The 20,361-nt window shown below is 38.8% G+C and overlaps 1 protein-coding gene across 1 annotated transcript in view; it reads right to left on the bottom strand.

The window, feature by feature from the left end:
* The window catches only part of dnm1a (dynamin 1a), a 43,341-nt gene extending 27,172 nt beyond the window's left edge, over positions 1-16,169 (bottom strand). The window contains exons 1-13 of the mRNA XM_051413443.1: positions 16,132-16,169; positions 15,276-15,349; positions 13,921-14,070; positions 13,500-13,703; positions 12,879-12,977; positions 11,683-11,843; positions 11,429-11,571; positions 11,197-11,332; positions 8,997-9,064; positions 7,720-7,858; positions 1,957-2,043; positions 1,093-1,163; positions 915-966 (exon numbers count right to left, since the gene is read on the bottom strand). Of these exons, the coding sequence (XP_051269403.1) occupies positions 915-966; positions 1,093-1,163; positions 1,957-2,043; positions 7,720-7,858; positions 8,997-9,064; positions 11,197-11,332; positions 11,429-11,571; positions 11,683-11,843; positions 12,879-12,977; positions 13,500-13,703; positions 13,921-14,070; positions 15,276-15,349; positions 16,132-16,169 (1,422 nt within the window). The remainder of the gene's footprint in view (positions 1-914; positions 967-1,092; positions 1,164-1,956; positions 2,044-7,719; positions 7,859-8,996; positions 9,065-11,196; positions 11,333-11,428; positions 11,572-11,682; positions 11,844-12,878; positions 12,978-13,499; positions 13,704-13,920; positions 14,071-15,275; positions 15,350-16,131) is intronic.
* Between the last annotated feature and the right edge of the window lie 4,192 nt (positions 16,170-20,361).

Raw genomic sequence — 20,361 nt, forward strand, 5'->3', positions numbered from 1 at the left:
CATGCAAAATCTGTGTTTATTCTATCTTCATTGTGTTGTCCATGTAGTCGAGTTGATCTGATATTGTAACGTATACAGCGGACAGTTGCTGTAGGTCTTCTTTGTCTCTCTGTTATTCAGCACATGCAATAAATGTGTCAAGTTTAAGGGAAGTTTTGTGTAAAGTAATGAAAAAGGAGGCCGTGAGATACTGTTTTAAAACCAGATCCATCAAAGTTAGCATTGTGGATTTATTAACATTGTGGCCATTTTTTGCTTTTTTCACAAACCTACTGCACATGAATGAAAACGTACACGTATTGCATAATTGTTTTATAATGCATTTTGAGATCCAGAAGGAGAATTTAAAATTTAAAATCGTTCTCTTATTAAAATGACTTGGCAGAGGTATTCTAGTGCTTTTATATTTGATATTAATATTATAATGGCTATCTTGTTCTTACAGCCATAAGCTGTGGGGACTAACCTACTGTACATCTTTAATAAAACTGAGGTTGGATATTTTGCAACAGACCTAAGATTGTGTTGACATCACCGTGACTCCCACCAAAAGGACAAGTTGTTTCAATATTTGACAACTGTTGTCCATTAGTGTGCAACATGTACAAGAGCTGTACAGGGCTAGAGAAAGAAAGAATATGGACTATTGCCCAGGGTAACAAGATACTGTATAGCTGTGCTACATTTAGCATGGGCAAAACAGAAAGCTGAGTGCTAACAGAATCAAGCCTCGGGGAAAGACAGTATGAAGTTCAGATGTCACGTTGCTGGCCAGCAGATGAAACGCACTGGATGAGTTCAGTCTGGAATCATGTTCCTGTAGCTTAAAGAGAGATGACTCTGTACTATAATGTGTAAAACGTAGTATATCCTGTCAAATCCGAGTGACGGTATGTTTAGTGTGATCAAAGTACCTGGTTGCCAGCTGCCTTCTTCTTGTTGATTTGGTTGATCCTCTGCTGAGCGCTGCACAACAAAAGACATCAAAATATTTTGGTTTTTTTATCTTAAACTGCGCATTAACTGAAGCACTGCAGTGAGAGCAGATTTATATACTATATACACAATGGAGGAAAATAAACCAAATCTCACTTGGCAAATCCAATGAAGTCCTCGTGGTTGGTGTTCATGTAGGACAACTCAATGTCTATCAACAGCAACACCTACACAGAGAGTAAGCAAGCTGTTATCAACTATATATTTACAATAATAATTTAAAGATCCATCCCAAAACATTCATAGTTTCCAAAAAAAAATGTTGTTTGTCATAGGTCCTATTTACACAACAACGGTTTTGCTAAAAATTGAAACATTTTTCCTCTGCATTTTAAAAAAGTACAAACCAACACAGTGAAAACGAGCCGCAAAAATTGTTGAAAACGTTGTAGCATGCCAGGCCAGTAGGTGGCGGTGTAACTTTTGCAATACCACAGAAGGGGCCTGCATACAAACGCTCCCTCCACAGCGATTAAGTGGGGTTGTTACTGTTGATTCTGGAACTATAAAGCATTCAAATTTATCTATTTGGCTGAAAATGTAATAGTCGTGCGCAAAGTGAGGCCGTGTCGTCACTGTTTCAGGCCCAAAAAACTGCTGTCATGTTAACAGGGCCTCATTGTGTGCACTAGGCCACATTAAAACCTACATATCTTGCAGACTTAAAGATACCTTACATTCTAATGTAGCAGAAAACAACAACCACTAAAATTAATTTCCCCTAAGACAAAGTGCCACATATGTGTAAAATTTTCATGACACAGATTTCATTAATATTTTGAATTAGTCTGGTAGGATTATTTTGTAGAAAAACTGTGCTCTAAGTACTCAGGTGGTTTACTTTCTGAACAATCAAAAGATACTGAGATGATTAAACATTATAACATTCATAAAAATAGTGCAAATTACAGTGGAGAGCAAACCTATGTAAAAAGTAATAAAACAATGTGTAGGTTTTACCTGTCCCTTAGTGCGGTTTTCTCTGTCCCTGATGTGCTGGGTGACAATTCTCTCCATCTCCTCTCTTAACAGGGGATACTGAGCCAGCTGTGAGCACAAAACACAGTCGGTAGGTAGCAAAAAAAAAAAGTAAACGCACACGCCAATGCATACACTCTCACACACACTCCCAAATCTACATACAAGCTTTAGTAAACACTACATTACTCACTGAACCACAACACACAGTTCCACCAATACGACAAAATACATTACAGAAACATAATTAAACAGGTTATGTTTTGAGGAGTTCATCCCAGACTCTGCTCTAGTCTCTGCACACACCACTGACCCGTGGGCGGATTTGAGTGGATTTTATGTGCAAAATGTCCATTTGTTGCCAATATGGAATGTATGCAGAAGAATAGTGAAAAGTCTGTGATATTACCACACAAACACAGAATAAACAATGTTCCTGGCAGCACAGCGTCTTTTTCCCAGCACACTGTGGGTCTTTTTCCATGAGCTCATTGCAAACCCACGAACGCAGACATTGGTGGGCCTCCAATGTGACACAAACACATTTTGGAGAAGTGTGAGGAAAGAAGAAAAATCAAAACCAAAATCACAGCGCAAGAAAGAAAAATATACGCTGTTTTCTTGCAAGTTACAATGCATCTTTCAGATGGTTTGGTGAGTGAGTGGACATCAATAGACCTCTTTCTGGTTCCCAAGTTGATTTACTGCTTCCTGGGTATGGTCCACTTACACAGCAGAGAACATCCATAAAGAATAGATGCTTTAGAATAATGGGACACACTGTTTAGATGAGTGTCAGTCTAGCATTACAAGTAGTATTGTCAAAGTGTTTCATAGCTCTTTTCTGGAAATACTGAACATTAAAAAATAATCAAAACCAAAAACACAAGGGTAAAAGTGTGTGTTTGTTGTTTGCATATCCGACTATAAGAAACTTACAACCTTCAGTATAAGAATCTACCATTACTTCCAAAGCCAAGGAGCCAGTCATTGGGTAACGGCATTATTTTATTGGATTACAGGTTATGTTAGAAAAATCCCCGTTCAAGATGAGAACATCCACTACAACATTAGAGTGTATTGGAAAGTTATGCCACATTAGAGTAACAATAGTGGCTCTCTCCTGCTGTTTATTTGGTTTATTTATAATACAGTAGGGTTAACTGGCTTTACTATGCAAGAATAATTTCATATTTAAAAAGAGTCAGACATCAACATACTCATGGTGTTAGCTTAATTAGTTAGCTAGAACAGTTGTCATAGAAGCTGACAAAAATTACGGTTGTACGCTAGAAATTGAAGACCTATAATTGTTTTTGAAAATTACCATAGATTTTGGGTAGCAAATCTGCAGCCGTTATCATTATAAACTACATACTGCCATGCAAAAATAGTAAGCTTGATAGGCATAGAAACAGTATAAGACGCTTAGCAAAGGTTCAATCGTTAAAGTTTAAATTTGTGGTTTGTGGTATTTGTAACTTGTAATAATATAGTCTAAGTATTCAAATATTCATTTGTTTCGACCTTATGTATCACATCAGAAAAGCTCAAGCACACTGTGTAAAAACAAATCCAAATCAGTTTTTTGTAAGAGCATACAATGACAGCATCTGGTCAGTTTAAGCTGCTGACAGTATTGTTGAATCACTCCTTTAAATTTTAGGAAACATGTTTTTAAATAACTCTGTAAGGCATAGATGGCAACTATAATTACTCATGTCATCATTGTCCCATTATTAATACTGTTAACTGATTAAATGAGGGTCACTTTATGCATAAAAATAAAACTTTTACAAACAAAAGCAATAAACTGTGGATGTATTCAATGTCAAAGCAACTGAAAGCAACATTATTTGTTCTACTGGAAAGGTGCATTGTAACTTGAAGGCTGTCAACATTTGATGAAGTGTCTTAAAATCAGACACAGAAACACAAAACTGACAGTGGAAGGAAAATTTACTCATGTGATTTTTTTTACTAACAAGGCAGCAAGCAGAGGCACTCAAATTGATTCAGACTCACATGCAATGCAAAGGAGCAGGGTGGGAGGGATGGGAGAGAGGGTGATGGAGGAGGACTTCAAACTGACCCCTTTGTGGATTTTCCCAAACACTGTATAATATTATACAGTATCTTTAAATACAGTATGTCTCTGAAAGTGAAATCAAGATAAAAGTGTGACAGAGAAGAGAAATCCAAAGGAGGTCACGCTCTCGTTTTGGTCATTTGCTTTTGCAAGGAAGCAGCCGGTTCAAAGGGTTAGGGTCGACAGGATGGAGAGGACGAAAGAGAAATAAAAAGAAAAATTAAGAGATGCTCAAAGTACGTCAATTAGTCAGTGAGTGGAACCACACAATCAGTCACCATACTGACAAAGACAGAAAAAAAGACGTTAACCAACTTAAATCAAAGGATTTTTAGACATCATGAGGTCAAATATGAAAGAAAATAATTTAACATGCAGGTTGAGACTCGACAATTTGTTAAATTGTCAATAAAAGACAAATGACAAAGAAAGTTTAATTAAAATGCAGGTTATGGTTACACTAGTAAGCTCTGGAGTAAGGATAGACCGATATCTGCTGGCTGAAGTAACATACTTTTGAGTACTTTTATGTATTTACACATAACCTATAGTTGTTTCTAATCATGATATTTTTCAATGAATGTTAAGGTTGGGTATTTATTGTTAACCTCAATACATTTAATATTGGCACAGTGATGCTTTCTAACCAGACTAGCAGCTCTAGGGATTTTGATCGGTAAATTGCCCCACTACATCCAAACATAAAATATCTAATCTACTAATTGTACAGACATTTGACCCAGAGGACATTGATTTTGGTGATAATTTTTTCCTTTAGCGTCACCATGAGGTGAACATTTGTCAAGACTGTGATTTGTCTAATACTTGACCTACTATGACCAAATACCTGCAAAACTTACAAACTAAACTAAGATGGCGAATATGGTAATTATACCTTCTAACAATTAATGTGACCATATCAGCATTCTGCAAAACAAACAAAATAAATTACATTATGTGTTCAATTTTGTAAATTAAGTAAAGTTATGTAAAGTTTATACTTTTTAGGTGAAATCTTTACCAAGACATTATCTTAAAATGTAGCATTTGCACAATCTTTTAAGTGTTGCTGATCATAACATTATATTAGATCTGGCTCTATATGCAAACAATCAATTATCTGGATTAGGAAGCTTACTGATGCTTTGCTCTGATTTACATTTGGATGTTAAAAATAGCTCCTAATTTAAGTGTAAATCAACAAAACCATGCACATACACATTAATGTGGAAGAGAAGTCTTGATCATTTTCCCAATTGTAAGGACAATTTTTAAAATAAAAAACCTATATTGTCACTCTTTAGTATAAATAACACTTTTTAAAATACAATCCAAGAATACTATAAGGAAGCCGTTCAGGCCGTTTTTTGTTATTTTTCAATACTTTAGAAAGAAAATTCCAGCCATCGGTCTACCCCTACCTGTGCGATTAACAGAGATAGTGAAAGTGGCTTGGTTCTCTTTGGTATTTTACCTTTTGACTACACTTTTGTATGGTGGAGGTGAGTTCGCTCACAACCATATCTATACACTTCAGTGTGGGCTCCTTCAGCTTTTGGATCTGCTTTTTCACTATGGCCTCAAAGGCCAGGTCAGGGTGAACAGCCCCGTCCTGTAGGGATAGGCAAGCGGCACGGGAGAGAGGAGTAAAAAAAAAAAAAAAAAAAGAAGACAAAATAGGTGGAGAAAGAGGAGAAGTGAAAGCACCAAATGAAGACAGGCAGACAGAGAAGAGTGAGAAATTGTAGGTGGGAGACAAATAAAAACAAAAGGATTGAAGGATGGTGAGGGAAAGGGACAATACAGAGATGAGGAAGGTAAAAATTGGAAATGGAAGGGAAGAAGAAACGACATATTTAAGATTTAAAAAAAAAGACAAGGAGATGTGAGGAAGTAGGTGGGGATAAACAGCACAGAAGGAAGAAAATGCAAGTGAGACATTTGGTTTCCCCTGAAGCCATACTTAAACAGAACAGTGCTGGAGTCTCCCTCTATCAATAAAGAGCAAAGAGTGAGAAAAGACAAGAGAAAGAGAAAGAAATAGAGAGAGATCCCAGTCTGCACAACTCCACTGGCCAAAAAAACTCCAAGCAACGCACTGCGAGACCACAGCTGTGCACCCCGTCGTTTAGCCAACATGACTTGAACCCTTCTGGTGTTGACCCTTTCTCCACCCATCCCTCCTTCTCCTCTGACTTCCAGAGGGAGCGTAATCATAACATTTATTATCCCAAGGCCTCCAGGTTGTTGCAGTCCAACCGCTGTTCAAATTGTTTGGTCACAGTGGATCAGTTTGGATACAGACTACTGCTCTTTCCTTTGGCCACACTCACACTCCGCTGTAGCTGAGAGTGTGGACCCTGAGGCCTGTTGAAGAGCAGTTTAAACATAATCGGCATGGCTCCTGTCTGCTGCAGGTGCACAGCTTTAGTCTCACACACAAGGAAGTCTGGACGCTGAGGTCATCCAATATGGCTGCCAGGTATTCTGAATGACTGACAAATGATTCTCTCAACATGTGTATGCCTTATATGCAAACAAAGGGGATCTTACTCACGGTTCCTGAAAGAGAACTAAAACTTTAAAACTACTTGAGTAAATGGACAAATTTCCAAATACATCAAAAGTGGTGACAATTTAGAACAAAGGTTGACTCAGAGACTGCCTAAATAGGGACATGAGATTAAAAAAAAACCTAAATTGTGTCCCAGTTCCACATTAAATACTAACTCTACTAATAACTTGTATGGACAAGATAATAACTTGTGTGAACAAAACAATATCTTGTGTGAACAAGATACATGTAATAACAAGACAATAACATGATAATATCTTGTGCAAACTAGATAATAACTTGTCTGCGCTAGATAAAGAGTATCATTCAGGGGGTGCCCGGTTAGCTCAGTGGGTAGCTCAGTGGGTAGAGCTGGCGCCCCATGTACCAAGGCTGAGTCCTTGCTGCAGCGGCCCAGGTTTCAAATCCAACCTGCGGCCCTTTGTTGCGTGTCTTCCCCTCTCCCTCTACCCCCTTTCCTGTCTATCTTCAGCTGTAACTATCAAATAGATGCAATAAACGGCAAAAAAAAAACGTTAAAAAAAATAATAAAAAGAGTGTCATTCAGGAAAAATGTTTAGCTATTACTTACATTTAAATGGTAATAGCATTCAAAAATACTGTAGTAGTAGTACACACTGACTTTGTTTTTACTAACTGCACTTAGTTAGTTAGTGTATTGTACAGATTGTTAGTATATAATGTGGAATTGGGATGTAGCGCAAAATTATTTAAAATTATTCCAAGAGAGAATAAATGAAGAACTAAACTCAAAGTTCTGAGCTGAGACTGCTCTAACATTTAATCTTTTACAGGCAACCATATTTGGATGACTGCTCAGCCACCACACTGGTTTTCTTCAGCACAGCTTTCTACCACGGCCAGCCTGTCCAGCCAAACCCGTCCGAAACGGTACAGTAGGCAGGCAGGTATACTGCAGGCCACCCTGCCACTCCAGGTTCCCCCTCGTTGTCCAGAGAAACAACGAGGGCTGGAGAGAGCCAGGCGGTTACAGTAAAAGGGAGTGAACAGCAGAGGGACTGCAGATGAGGGTTGAAAATCAGAAAAAGTGCTAACCAGCGTTTACTTTTATTTTTTTTACCTTCTTGGTACACTGCCTAACCGTATTGACTAGCTCAGAAATGACCATGTCCACACATTTGGTGCAAGGCTCTTTAATCTTCCCAATCTGCCTTTTCACAATGGTCTCAAAGGCCATGTCCGGGGTGAAGAGGCCAGTTCTGCCCGACAGAGAGAGAACCAGCCACAGGGCCAAAAAAAGAGAAGGATGGAGGAGAAAAAGACAGAAGGAGGGAGGAGGGTTGGGTAAAGAGAAGAGTGTTAATTGTAAAGAATTACCCTCCATTTCTGAACTTTTCCCCAAACATAAACAGACACAAATTAGACAGAGAGAGGGAAAGAGCATGAAGCTAAACCAAAAAAAAAACCACTTACAAAGCAGCATGTTCTAGGAAATATTAAGTAATATCAAGTAGTTTTAAATCATCTGCACTTAAGTTGGAAATTTCCACAGCAAATATTGAGTCATTTTCCCTAAAGCAACGGAATTAAGGGTTAGAAAAACTCTGGATATGACCCACTGCTACCACTGGTAACACCCAATTATCAACCACCCCACTGACAACATTACTCTTTAGCTACTACCAACATTAGTAACATCCTGCCAATCATCTAGCTGGTATTTTAGCAATTAGCTCTGATGCTGAAATAAGCCAATTAAAGTATAAATCAGCAGCAAAGAAACCTACAATATTCTCTCCATTAGGGAAATAAGTTAAAAACCATGTCTTTGTACATTCCACGCATACTTTTTACCCACAAGCGCCACATAAATCCCATATCTTCTGCTTCTATATCTACTTATTATCTGATTTTAAACAGATTTTGGCACCAAATACACATTTAGATGCTTTTTCTGGTGTTTTCTGCCTTATTAGATGATACAGCACAATTACAAATCATCCATTTGCCAACAACGAGAGTCCTCTGGACTGTGCTACCAGGTATCCCAGATGAAAGGTGCAGGTCACACGCCAGCATGATGGAAAAACTAACAAAACATATGGAGAGGTCACAAAAACAAGTATCGTACAACCAGTCATACCATATCTGATCCCAGCCTTCTATGTCTCAGTGTACTGACGCCATTAGTATTCAACAGAGTGCTCAATAGAGGTCTTGGCGATTAGATAAGCAAAGTCAGTTAAATGCAGTCTGGCAAGCAGAGGTGACTGAGATGGAGAGAGAGAGAGAGAGAGAGAGAGAGAGAGAGAGAGAGAGAGAGAGAGAGAGAGAGAGAGGTGAAATAAAGAGGAATGGGGAACAAGGACGGATGGGTGAGCTGGAGGGCGGACGTGCCTGATTCCGTGAATGTTCTTGATGGCGTAGCTGATCTCTTTGCGGAGCTCTTTCTCGTCAAACTCCATCTACAAAAGGAACAGATACAATAGGGAGGATTCAGTATACACACTCACAGATTCACAGAATCAGTTACACTTTTCTCTCACATTGTTTATTTTCTCTACAGATTTCCAAACACCATATTAGCTAATAAAATGCCTTTCTTGACATGTCAATTTCTGTAATTTAAGGTTGATAGTAACACGCATCTTAACATACATGTCCTCTGTCCAGTTGTTAATGTCAGTATGATCCACATTTTGAACAAGTTTGCTGTTCACATACATTACTTATTGATTAGACCAGTGCTTAACCCGGGGGTTGCCAAGTTAGGAATCACATCATCTGAAGGATTGTGAGACTATTAAAGGAACAGTCCACCTACCAACCTTCTGACAAGAATGCTAATAAGCCTTTTTCCCAAAATGTTAAAATTATATGACAGAATGAAAATGTTTATGCTACATAAAGTCATATTTACAGTTTCTTTTTTTTAAGGTGTCACAAGCTAAAAATGCTGGGAGATAGAACCAGTTCATTATTTCTAAAAAGATTTTTGCTGTTTCCATTTTGCAAACATTAATCACACTTTTCCCCCACAGATTTGACTCATACATTCTGCCTAACACGGAAAGTGGGTTATATAAGCTGATCTACTATAATACTATATAATCTGTTTAAAGTACATCACTTTTATTTACTACAGTGCCTCATCATTTCCCACTTTCCTCAGCAAAGTTTCATATTTGATTTGAAGCATGTAATATAAACTTTTATAAAAATGTCTCTGCCGTAAGTCAAGCTTCTGGTTAGGAAGCAACCTGCTCGGTCCTCTCAGTAGGAAACCAGCATTCTTCTCAGTCACAGACAGTAAGTTTTATATCCTCAGAGGGAGGTCAAGAGAGGACAGAGGAGAGGGATGGATGAAATGAGGGAGAGAATGGTAATGGAAGGGTAAGGGCTAAGTGGAAAGGGAACGAACATATGGGAGGGGGTGAGGTAAAAGGCTTAGAGAGACAGAGGATGGGGGAGGTGGATGAAGGGAGGACAGGGTTGGGGTAAAGATGATGTGAAAGGTGAACAGAGGATGTGGGCGAGGGATGAAATGTGGATGGATATGATGATGGAGTGAGAGAAACAGAAGGAAGAAGGTGAGGTGGGGGAAGTAAGAAAAAATAGGACGGCGATGGGAGAGGTTGCTGAAGAGGGAGGAAACAAGGAATGTTTGGGTCAGAAAAGCCCAGACTCAAAGTCCTGAGGGAGGCCTTCTCTCCTTCTGAGGCTGGGAAACGATACCCAGAAGAGAGACGTAAAGATTTAAAGAGATACAGAGAGTTGTTTGCTATAAAACCATAAAGTAAAATGCTTTTATGTAGGAGTATTTTTTGTAGTCTGATAAATGTTCCAAAAAATTTGGGGTCCGAATCTCATGTGTATAAATATTTACAGCTGTTGAACAGATATGTTTAGGGGTTGCTGGGTGTGCCAAGGTCTGCAAAATCAGATGTTTTTAATTGCAAATAACTGCGACAAACTGGTATGGTTTAGGTAAAACATGAACAATCCTGACCATTACCTTCTGGGGTTTTCAGTAACAAAGTGTTTCACTCCATGTGCTGTACATTTTATATCACTATCTTTTTCCTCCATTTATGGTATATATCATTAAAAGAAAGAAAGCAGGAAGGAAGACGAAAATTAAGACTAACCTACCCAGCAGTAATTACTAAATTTGTTATTATTATTATATTATTTTATTTCAAATGTATCTCTACCAACAGTCATTTCCTCCTTCCGTTTAGTCTGCATCATAAAACAAAGTTAAAAAGAAGTTAAATATGACATATAAAAAAAAACTTTATTATAACTATTATAATAGTTTAGCCTTTTTTGTTAGTGCTTCTTTATTGTAAAATAATTATGTTTGCCATCAATGTGCACATTGATAATTCCACTTCTAACTGAGGTTTAGATCAGATTACAATATCTTAAATTCTAGTTTAGTGCTATATTTTGAGATATTAAGAGGAGGGTGTTGCAGGGTTCTCTTGTAAGTCAAGGGGAGGGTCCATATAAAATCTTAATAGACATGATAAGAGTCACCCCAATAATTTATAAAAATAAAACAATCACATACAAATGAACATCTGTCACACACCTTGACCAGTTCAAAGGGGAAGCGCTCATGGAAGATGCGATTGATCCTGGCACCACCTGATAGCTCAGCTGTGTCAATCTGGTCCCCAGAGCCCTCTATACACTTCTCAAAGTCCACGGAGAACTGCTGCACCATCCTGCAGAGAGGCAGAGGCAGATATCAATGAATCTATTAGTCTGTATCTATCTAGTTGTCTTTCCTGTTCCTGTATCATCCTGTATCCTGTACTCACTGGAGCAGAGCCTTGGTCTTGCGAGATGGATCGTCAGGTCTGAAGTTCTTGTACTCCTCCACCTCCTTCTCTATGGAGAGAAGCTGACTCTGCAGCTTGGCCCGCAGAGCCGGCAGGGTGTCCCGGATGTGGTTGGTCAGTTGCTGTGCAGGTCAAAGATCAGAGTTAGAGCATTGGGAATACCGGGAAAGTTGGAATTAAACCTGGTGTCGCTGGAAAATATAGGACACGTTCACACTTGCTCATTTACAAACCTGATTGAGGATTTTCTGGAGGTAAGGAGTGCCCATACGGTCGGCCAGGTGTCTATATGCAGGGTGGGAGAGGAAGAACTTCCTCTCAGCGGCCATTGCAGCGTTGATGTCCTTCCTGCCATCTATGTCCTTCTGGCTCCTGTTCACCACACCGATGTAACCTGGACACATCAGACAAGAGTCCCTCAGATATTCGCGACACAGTCTCAAAACGCTGTGAGATTTTCAGAAAACCAGATCCAACTCGTTTTATTTCTTCCTGGAATTTTTGAGATCAGAGTGGAACAGACTCAATACTTCTGGCCTGACTTGACTGATTTGACTGGAATATAGTATAGTCTTGCATTAGAGCAACCTGGGATCGTGTTGGGCTCTTATTTTCTACATATGAACTGTGTTTGAACAGCCAACCCAAAGATGAACAGCCCCTGCAAGACCAAACCACTTTAAATTGTGTTTAATCATGTTTAGCTCAGACGTCGGGGTTAAAGAAAAGTCTATAGACAAAGGACGAATAGGGGAGAGAAAGGAAGGAAGGAATTACAAGAATAATTGTCTGTATGTGTGTGTCCAAGTTTCTAAGACGTAAAGAGAAAAAGAAAAACCAGGAGAGTTCAGGTCACGCGGATCCCATTTCACCTCCAGTTAAGTTTTCTCATGCATCACTCGGTTTAAGGCTGTTTCATGCTCTATAACTAATGCAACTGTGAGCCAGCAGCCTTGTAAATGTGAACATCCACATCTTTAGACAGAGAGAGAGACAGAGAGAGAGAGAGAGAGAGAGAAAGAGAGAGAGAGTGAGAGAGACGTGGGAGAAAAAGAAGGGGAGGGAAAAACATAGAAAAAACAAAGGACATGGAAAATATTCAAAAGCACATGCCTGGGTTCTAACCAAGTGCAAATGGAAAAAGAAAATCACCACATCAGCACATTGCAATAAAGGGCAGCTCACAAGATACATGCAAGCACTTTTCCAAGACAGTGTTTTTCTCTTTGCCCCTTCCCTGCTTCTCCTTTCCAACTCCCTCTGTCCCCTTTTTCTGTTTTTGTTTTTTTCAGTGCTGGGAGCATTGAACATCTTTGCGTACAACTGCCTTATTACCACAAGAGGGAAACAGTGTGTCAACGCAAAGGGCCCTGAAGTAGAGCAAACCAGTACTGTTTGTGAGAGTGTGTAGGTATTTAATAGTGCTCACCCCTCCTGAGTGGAAGCAGCTTATTCTCCAGGATGTCCTTAGCATCTGTCCCCTCGTCCATCAGGTCCAGCTTGGTGATCACACCAATGGTCCTCATACCTACATGTACACACCAGAGTTATTATAGTTTTATATTTTTCATTAGTGTTAGTTTCCAGAGTGGGTTTGTGCGTTTCAGTTTAGTTTTCAAGGTATTACAATACAAACACATTGACTCACAGTCATATGCACCAATTTGACCAAATTGACAGACTAAAACTAAAGACATTTAAGGTATATTTTTTATTTAATTTAGTTAGTTTTGTAAATGTATCATCTAAGCTGGAGCCAGACTATGGAGTGATTTAAAAGTAATGAATAAAACCTTAAAAGACAGTTTAATCTCAAACAAGGCATCATATCTTATACATACAATACAATACAATATTTCCCATTGGAGTAGTACTAAGTAATATACAGTAAAATGGAAATGCTCAAGTGTGTGTGTGTGTGTGTGTGTGTGTGTGTGTGTGTGTGTGTGTGTGTGTGTGTGTGTCTGTGTGTGTGTGTGTGAGAGAGAGAGAGAGAGAGAGAGAGAGAGAGAGAGAGAGAGAGAGAGAGAGAGAGAATGCATTCACTCACCCTGAGGGTCGACCTCTTTGGCAATCTTTAAAGCGTCAGAGTTGGCCAGATCAGAGTTGGCCGGGGAGACGGCCAGCATCAGGCAGTTCTCCTTGGTGACAAACTGCATCAGCATTTCTCTGATCTGGGCCTCGATGTCAGCAGGTTGGTCGCCCACCGGCACCTTGGTCATCCCTGGCAGATCCACCAGGGTCAGGTTCAGCACTGCAAGACGAAAAGGGAACAGGAGAACAAAGAGAAAGCTAAGTGAAGTAAGAGAGCGTCTTCAGATGCACAGTTGCCACAAGAAAAGGTGATACATGATTTATTGATACCAGACATGCATAACTTTAACTCTATACTGCTAGTCAGACAGCTGTACAAGAGCATGCAAGGGAACCCACACTAATATATGTGCAGAAATACAGCTTTGCAGACTCACCATGAGGGGAGTACACCCGCAGGTTGATGGGCACAGGGGAGATGCCCTTGTTGGCCCCAGTGATGCGGTCAGTCTCAGCCTCAATCTCCTGCCGGACCTCATCAAAATCTGTGAACCTTTTGCCCTTACAGTGGAGGAACTCAGCATGTTCTGGAAGAGACAGTAAAAACAGACAGATTAATCAAAGTGAAATTGTAGAGGAAAGGAAGGAGATCAGAAGAAGCAGGAAAGAAGACAGTAGAGAGAAGAAAATAAAGAAGAAAATGCTGAATAGAGATCAATTTCAAACTTTTTCACTCACAAAATTAGGTAAATACACACTACAACTGTGTTACAGCAAACCAATAGATTCCCTGTTAAGCTAAGATATTTAAAGCCAATGAAGAATTCCATACAAAACAAAGTTATGAAAGAAGAAGGTCACTTTTCTTTTTTTGTCTGTAAGGCTGACATTCTGAGCATTAGTAATATAAACAAATATTAATAGTGCAACATGAAAAAGGTATTCATATCTAAGATTCAGAGCTACAATTCCCATAATTTGGAGATTTGGGGGTTATAAACAGGAAATATAATGTTGCCATGGAGTCAAGCAGTTAGCAGTGGGCCCTTTTTAACCTTTAAATTTTGGTTAATTGGGGTTAAAAGTATACCAAATGAGCAATTAGCCATTTCTGTTTCCAATGTACCCATAGACATCTATCACTGGATTACTTTCTTACTGAAGGAAGCTCAAAATGATCACTCACAGGCAAGTTCTAGAGTAATAAGGAAAATCTTTTTTCTATGATTTCTAAGAAGATTTATGGACGTTTTACTGGAGATAATGAGATGCAAATTGCAGCAATTGCACACTAATGGAGCACCTTAACTGCCTCTGTGAGCCTCCTCACAGTTTGAAAACCACTGCCATTAGGTAATCTAGCAGCCATGACTGTGTATTAAAATGAAATGAGGTTTAATTAATTTCTAGTTAACACCGTGAATAAGCTGTGAGAACGAAAGCTCGCTAGCAGACCCTGCAACAACCTAATGAAATGAAACCATGGTAATATGATGTTGTCATCATCATCTCAAAGTCTTTAGAGATGAATAGAGAGGAAAGGGAGGAAGGGGGAAATGTTCCTCTTCCACACAACTCCATTCATGTAATGCCCATTAAATGTTGGCTTCAACCAAACATCTAGAGGATTTTAGAGAATAGAAGAAACCGACAACTTCTCTCTTAAAATACATTTTTACAACTTTTCCAGGATGAAAAGCTTCTCAAGTGAAAATTTAAACAGCAAACTCAGGATATCCCACAACCTGGAGGACAACAGCTCCCATAGATGTTTACAGGTGGATGTTTTTACCTGTGGGAGAGTTCATCAGCTGCAGAACCAAAGGACGACGAGTCACAATGCCAGAGCCACGGGGAAGGAAATCCCTGTAACACAACAGAGACAGCAAGAAGATGGTCAGTAAAACTAACAACAATGCAAAGGGACTGAAATAAAAATAGATATATATATATAGACTTCAATCACTAAAATTCCATATAGAGTTTAGATACTGCAAAGACAAATAAACCTATTTAAGAAATTAGACAATGAAACACAAAGTAATTAACAATATAAATCATCAAATGACAAAAAGACCAAAAAACATGGGTCAGTCATAATAAATCGACATTCTGGGCTTTGGGAAGACTGGGAAAACTGTAAATCTGTGCAAACTACTGTGTGCAAGTGTAAATGTGTGTGTGTGCAGTGCAATGCTGAATAACAACTAATCCTCACACAACAGCTGTGGTCCCACCAGGCAAAATGTCCATTTGTTTTGCTGCAGTGCTTTTTCTACAGGAATCATCTTTGTGAGTACATCTAACACAGTAGGGAAATGGTTTATAAGTGATATAGTTATTATAGTTTGAAATGGAAAAAATAAATAGTAAGTTGTACATGAAAAATGATATTTAGACTATATTATGGTTACAGTCATACAGATAATCTAAAATATTTTGTATAACTATTGATACCACACTGAGCAGATAATTAAATTAATTGTACCTACATACACAGCACAGTGAGTACACCACATATAACAAGTGATGATCAAATCAAATCTGACATTTTCTAAACACTTGACATTGACTGTGGGAGTTAAAAAAAACTGTTCACCAGCTTTAACTGATGTTTTAATGATTGTCATTAAAAAGAGAATGGACACGTCCTCAGCAGCAGCAGCATGAAGAAATCACCAAACATTACGGCAGAACAATTTAACAGCTGTGAAACACTAACAAGGAGAAAACTACAAAGCCTAGCTACTGTGGTCAGTCCTTCTAAATTGAAGACAATTAAAATAAGAGCCAGTACTGTAGCATTTATAATGTTCTCTTTTTTTTTTTTAAATGTCTATTACTTTGGCAAAAAATAAAATTAAAGTATTACAATTTCTGTCCATCTACTCACTTAGTTGTCTGTATGTGTCCATGCAAATTAAAGTGTTTAACATCTGTTTTTGACTGAAATGTGTGTGTTTGCATGAGAGCATGTGTGTACAGATGACTGCCTGCCAGCGTGTTTTTATGGGGGTTTTTATGCATCAAACACTGTTTTCTTTAGGGGTGTTCAGCTGCTTATGCAACATCAGCGTCAACTCACCACTGGCACTGTGTGCCCTTCAACCAGCTGACTGGACAGCTATCGTTCTGTGATGCATGATGTGTGTGTGTGTGTTTATGGCAACATTAACAAGGGGTTGTTAGACACACATACTGTTGTTTTCAATTGTACATTGTATAAGAGGAATTTATTACCTTGTCTTGCTTTAAGTTGGAAAAAGTTGGCATATACAGCTTGGTCACAGTGTCGCAATTAAAGCATTTGGATGAGGAATTGCAAAATGTTTTCAGCAATGAAAAAGACTGAAAAAGTTTAGCAGGAGACAATCTCCAGTAACAGTTATGAACTGAAGGACATAAATAAGAAATAGATGAGGCCTCTGTTTGAACCCGAAGCAAAGCCTGAGGCAGACTGAATACATGAGTCATGAGCTGAGAGTTTATTAGAGCTGCTTTCGCTCAAAACTGTGACCTGAACCAGAACAAGCCAATTTAAGCAATTAGATGTTCAACATGAGGATCGTGTTTAACTGCCACTGTGTTCCTGTGCTATATGCTAATTTCATTAGTTATGATTGGACATTCGGGAGATACATTTGGGCTTTAAGGGAATAGAGCAACATTTTGGCAAATATGAGTTAGATGAGAAGATCTCATGTCTGTGCGCTAAATATGAAGCTGGGGCCAGTAGCCGGTTAGCTTAGCTTAGCATAAAGACTAAACAGAGTAATAGCTAGCCTGGCTCTGTCTAAAGATAACAAAATCCAGCAACCAGCGACTTCTATAGCTCACTAATTAACACACTATATTTAATGTGTACAAATACTGAAGTGTAAAAACAACAGTTTGTGGTTTCACAGGGACCAGGATGTCTTTGCTAGTTGCCAGGCAACTGTTGCAGCCAAGAAATAGTCCAGCACGTAAACCTGTAAAACTACAATTTGTTGTTTTTACACTTTTAAACAAATGGGTTAAACAAATAAGATATTAGACATTAATTAGTGAGCTTTAGGGAATGGTAGGTGGATTTTGTTACCACTAGCTTGGCTAGCTGTTTCTCCCTGTTTCCAGTCTTAATGCTATGCTAAGCTAAGTGGCTGTACCTTTATATCTAATGGTCAATGAGAGCGGTTTCGATCTTCTCATCAAACTCTCCAAAAGTTAATAAGAATATTTCACAAAATGTTGAACTATTGTTTTAAATGAGCTGTAACTCATCTGTTGCTGTTACCTGCTCTCCAACACATGCACTGTATACACACTGCTACCATGTGATTGTCAGAAAAGGCCTGAAAAGACATAATGTTTGTTTCTCCTCCACACCTGCAGCAATAGGGAGTCACAGCTCTGAGTATTGTTTCAATATTTGCTGTTATAATGCAACAAAGGACACCCTCCTCTCTCTCGTGGCCTTTATGTGTGTCTGTCCATCTGTTGGTCTACCTGCCTGCCACTGTGTATGAGGCTGTCCCTCTCTCCCACTTGGACGCCTTTTACAGAAGACAGATGGCGTTAACTGCAGGTCTTCCTCTCACTTCATTCCTCCTCATCCTCCACTCAAACTGCCACTACAAGGATCCTTTAAATGAGAGAAGAAGCCGCAGTATCCTACCGCCATGTACCCTGCTACAATATTGAAAAGTCTTCCCTGTCAACTATAACCCAGGCTCTCTGTTCATTCATCATTTACCTAATCTGGCTGAGAGGTTGAGAGTCCCCCCCACGGTGAGGTGGGGAGTGAAAACACTCAAATGACTGCCAAAAGCACCAACACATCCCCCGCACACAATAGAGCTACAGAGAAGAGGGCTGAATTAAAAAAATATATATGAATGGGAGCAAACCAGGACAATATTTTGCAACAGGAAGAGAGAAGACAGTCTGTGACAAGATACCTTCTACAAGTACAAACTTATAAGTGCACTCAGCATTCAGTGTGAGTCTGAGGCACTTTCAGTTCTATCTATCTATCTATCTATCTATCTATCTATCTATCTATCTATCTATCTATCTATCTATCTATCTATCATTTATATAGCTATATACCTTGATTTGTCAAATATTTAATTCAGTACATTGCTCAAAAACAGACAATTCTGTCTGTTCCTTTTTTACCCTTTAAGAGTTTCTCAATCAATAATCAATAATCTGGGTCAGGGGAGGTCACACACGGATTGAGTATCACAGCTGAGCCCCAGTCACATTAAGTTGATTGATTTAATTTTAAAAATAAAAAAAACTAATCAGCTCAAACTAAATTATTTTACAGAATCAACTTTCAGCAATTGAATCATACACAAACACACACACACACACACACACACACACACACACACACACACACACACACACACACACACACACGTCTAGTTGGTGCCAGCTGCTGTGGGGTAGTGAGTCATTGCTTCTTTGTTATAAACTGTACACATTCACTGGTATACAAACAACATAGTAACATATAACAATGAGTGCACACACACACACACACACACACACACACACACACACACACACACACACACACACACACACACACACACACACACACAGAGATGACCTATTCACTCAAGTAGACTTCACAGTTTTCATCAATACAAAAAGGGTACACATTACGTATAAAACATTTACATTCAGAACGCCTTACTTACTTAAAATGTCAAATTATTGGTTTTGTTATTGTCCCTTGGGAACATCTTCTCTGTAAATTGTCAGAACAATTAATATTGTAATATTTCTATTGTCGAATTTCAAATGAATGTATTGCTCTTTCCAGGAAAAACAATTTCTTAAGATTATGTTTCAAACAATCCCTTGATGACTACAGCTTAATGACCAGGATGTTCTGTATTTGTCTCTCACTTTTCTTTTGGTTGTGCTTGGTTCAATTTGTTAAAAATTAGTTTTCATGTTTAAATCTGTTCTCTCAGTGGTTGATTTCTACTGTACAAATGTGAATAAATGTTACATGCTTCCTATAAGACACTGCAATGATTCTAATAACACGCTGCTCTGTTTGGTCTCCTCATGTGCGTCACATCAGTTCTGATTCCCACACACTCATCTAATCCTGCTCTAATGCTGCAGCAATAACAGCCCTGAGAGTCTTGAACCAGCACAAGCAGGCACTTTCCCTTCCTAACAGTGTTTGCTTCTTAGAAAGAAGAGACTGCTTTGAGGTGATGAATTTTAAACACACACACACACACACACACACACACACACACACACACACACACACACACACACACATGCTGTCACAGTGGTCTACATAGAGCCAATGATATGGCTGGTTGCTGGATGGTGGACATCTAGATTAGACCAGAACCAATGGGAGAATGTATTGCAGGTAAACTGTGGCCCAAACACAGATTAGTGGTAATCCTCTGAGGCAGTGTCAGAACAAATGGTCTCCTCTCTGCCTCTGCCTCACACTGACTGCTTTCTCACTCTTACTGAGTCATTATGTTATACTGTTTTCATAGTTTACATCACTCTTTAAAGTAGATTTCATTATGAAAAGGCAGTAACTTTAAGAGCTGCAACTTATTTTACAGGTTCAGCAGTGTCTTAGTAATTTCCTGAGAAGTTTCCTGGAAAGAACTTTGTGATTTGGTGCAAATTATAGCTGAAACAATTAGTCAATGAATGTATTAGTTGATTGACAGTAAAATATATAAATAGCAACATTGTGAGGATCTGCCGCTTTAATTTACCTTCTATGATAGTAAACTGAAAGTCTTTGTATTTTCTGGGGGAAACTGTGATGGGTATTTTTCACTATTTTCTATTTTATTACTTATTTTTTATTTATCAATCCATCAAGAAAATACTTG

This window comes from Dicentrarchus labrax, unplaced genomic scaffold (genome assembly GCF_905237075.1).
Source record: "Dicentrarchus labrax unplaced genomic scaffold, dlabrax2021, whole genome shotgun sequence".
In the NCBI taxonomy this organism is placed as follows: domain Eukaryota; kingdom Metazoa; phylum Chordata; class Actinopteri; family Moronidae; genus Dicentrarchus; species Dicentrarchus labrax.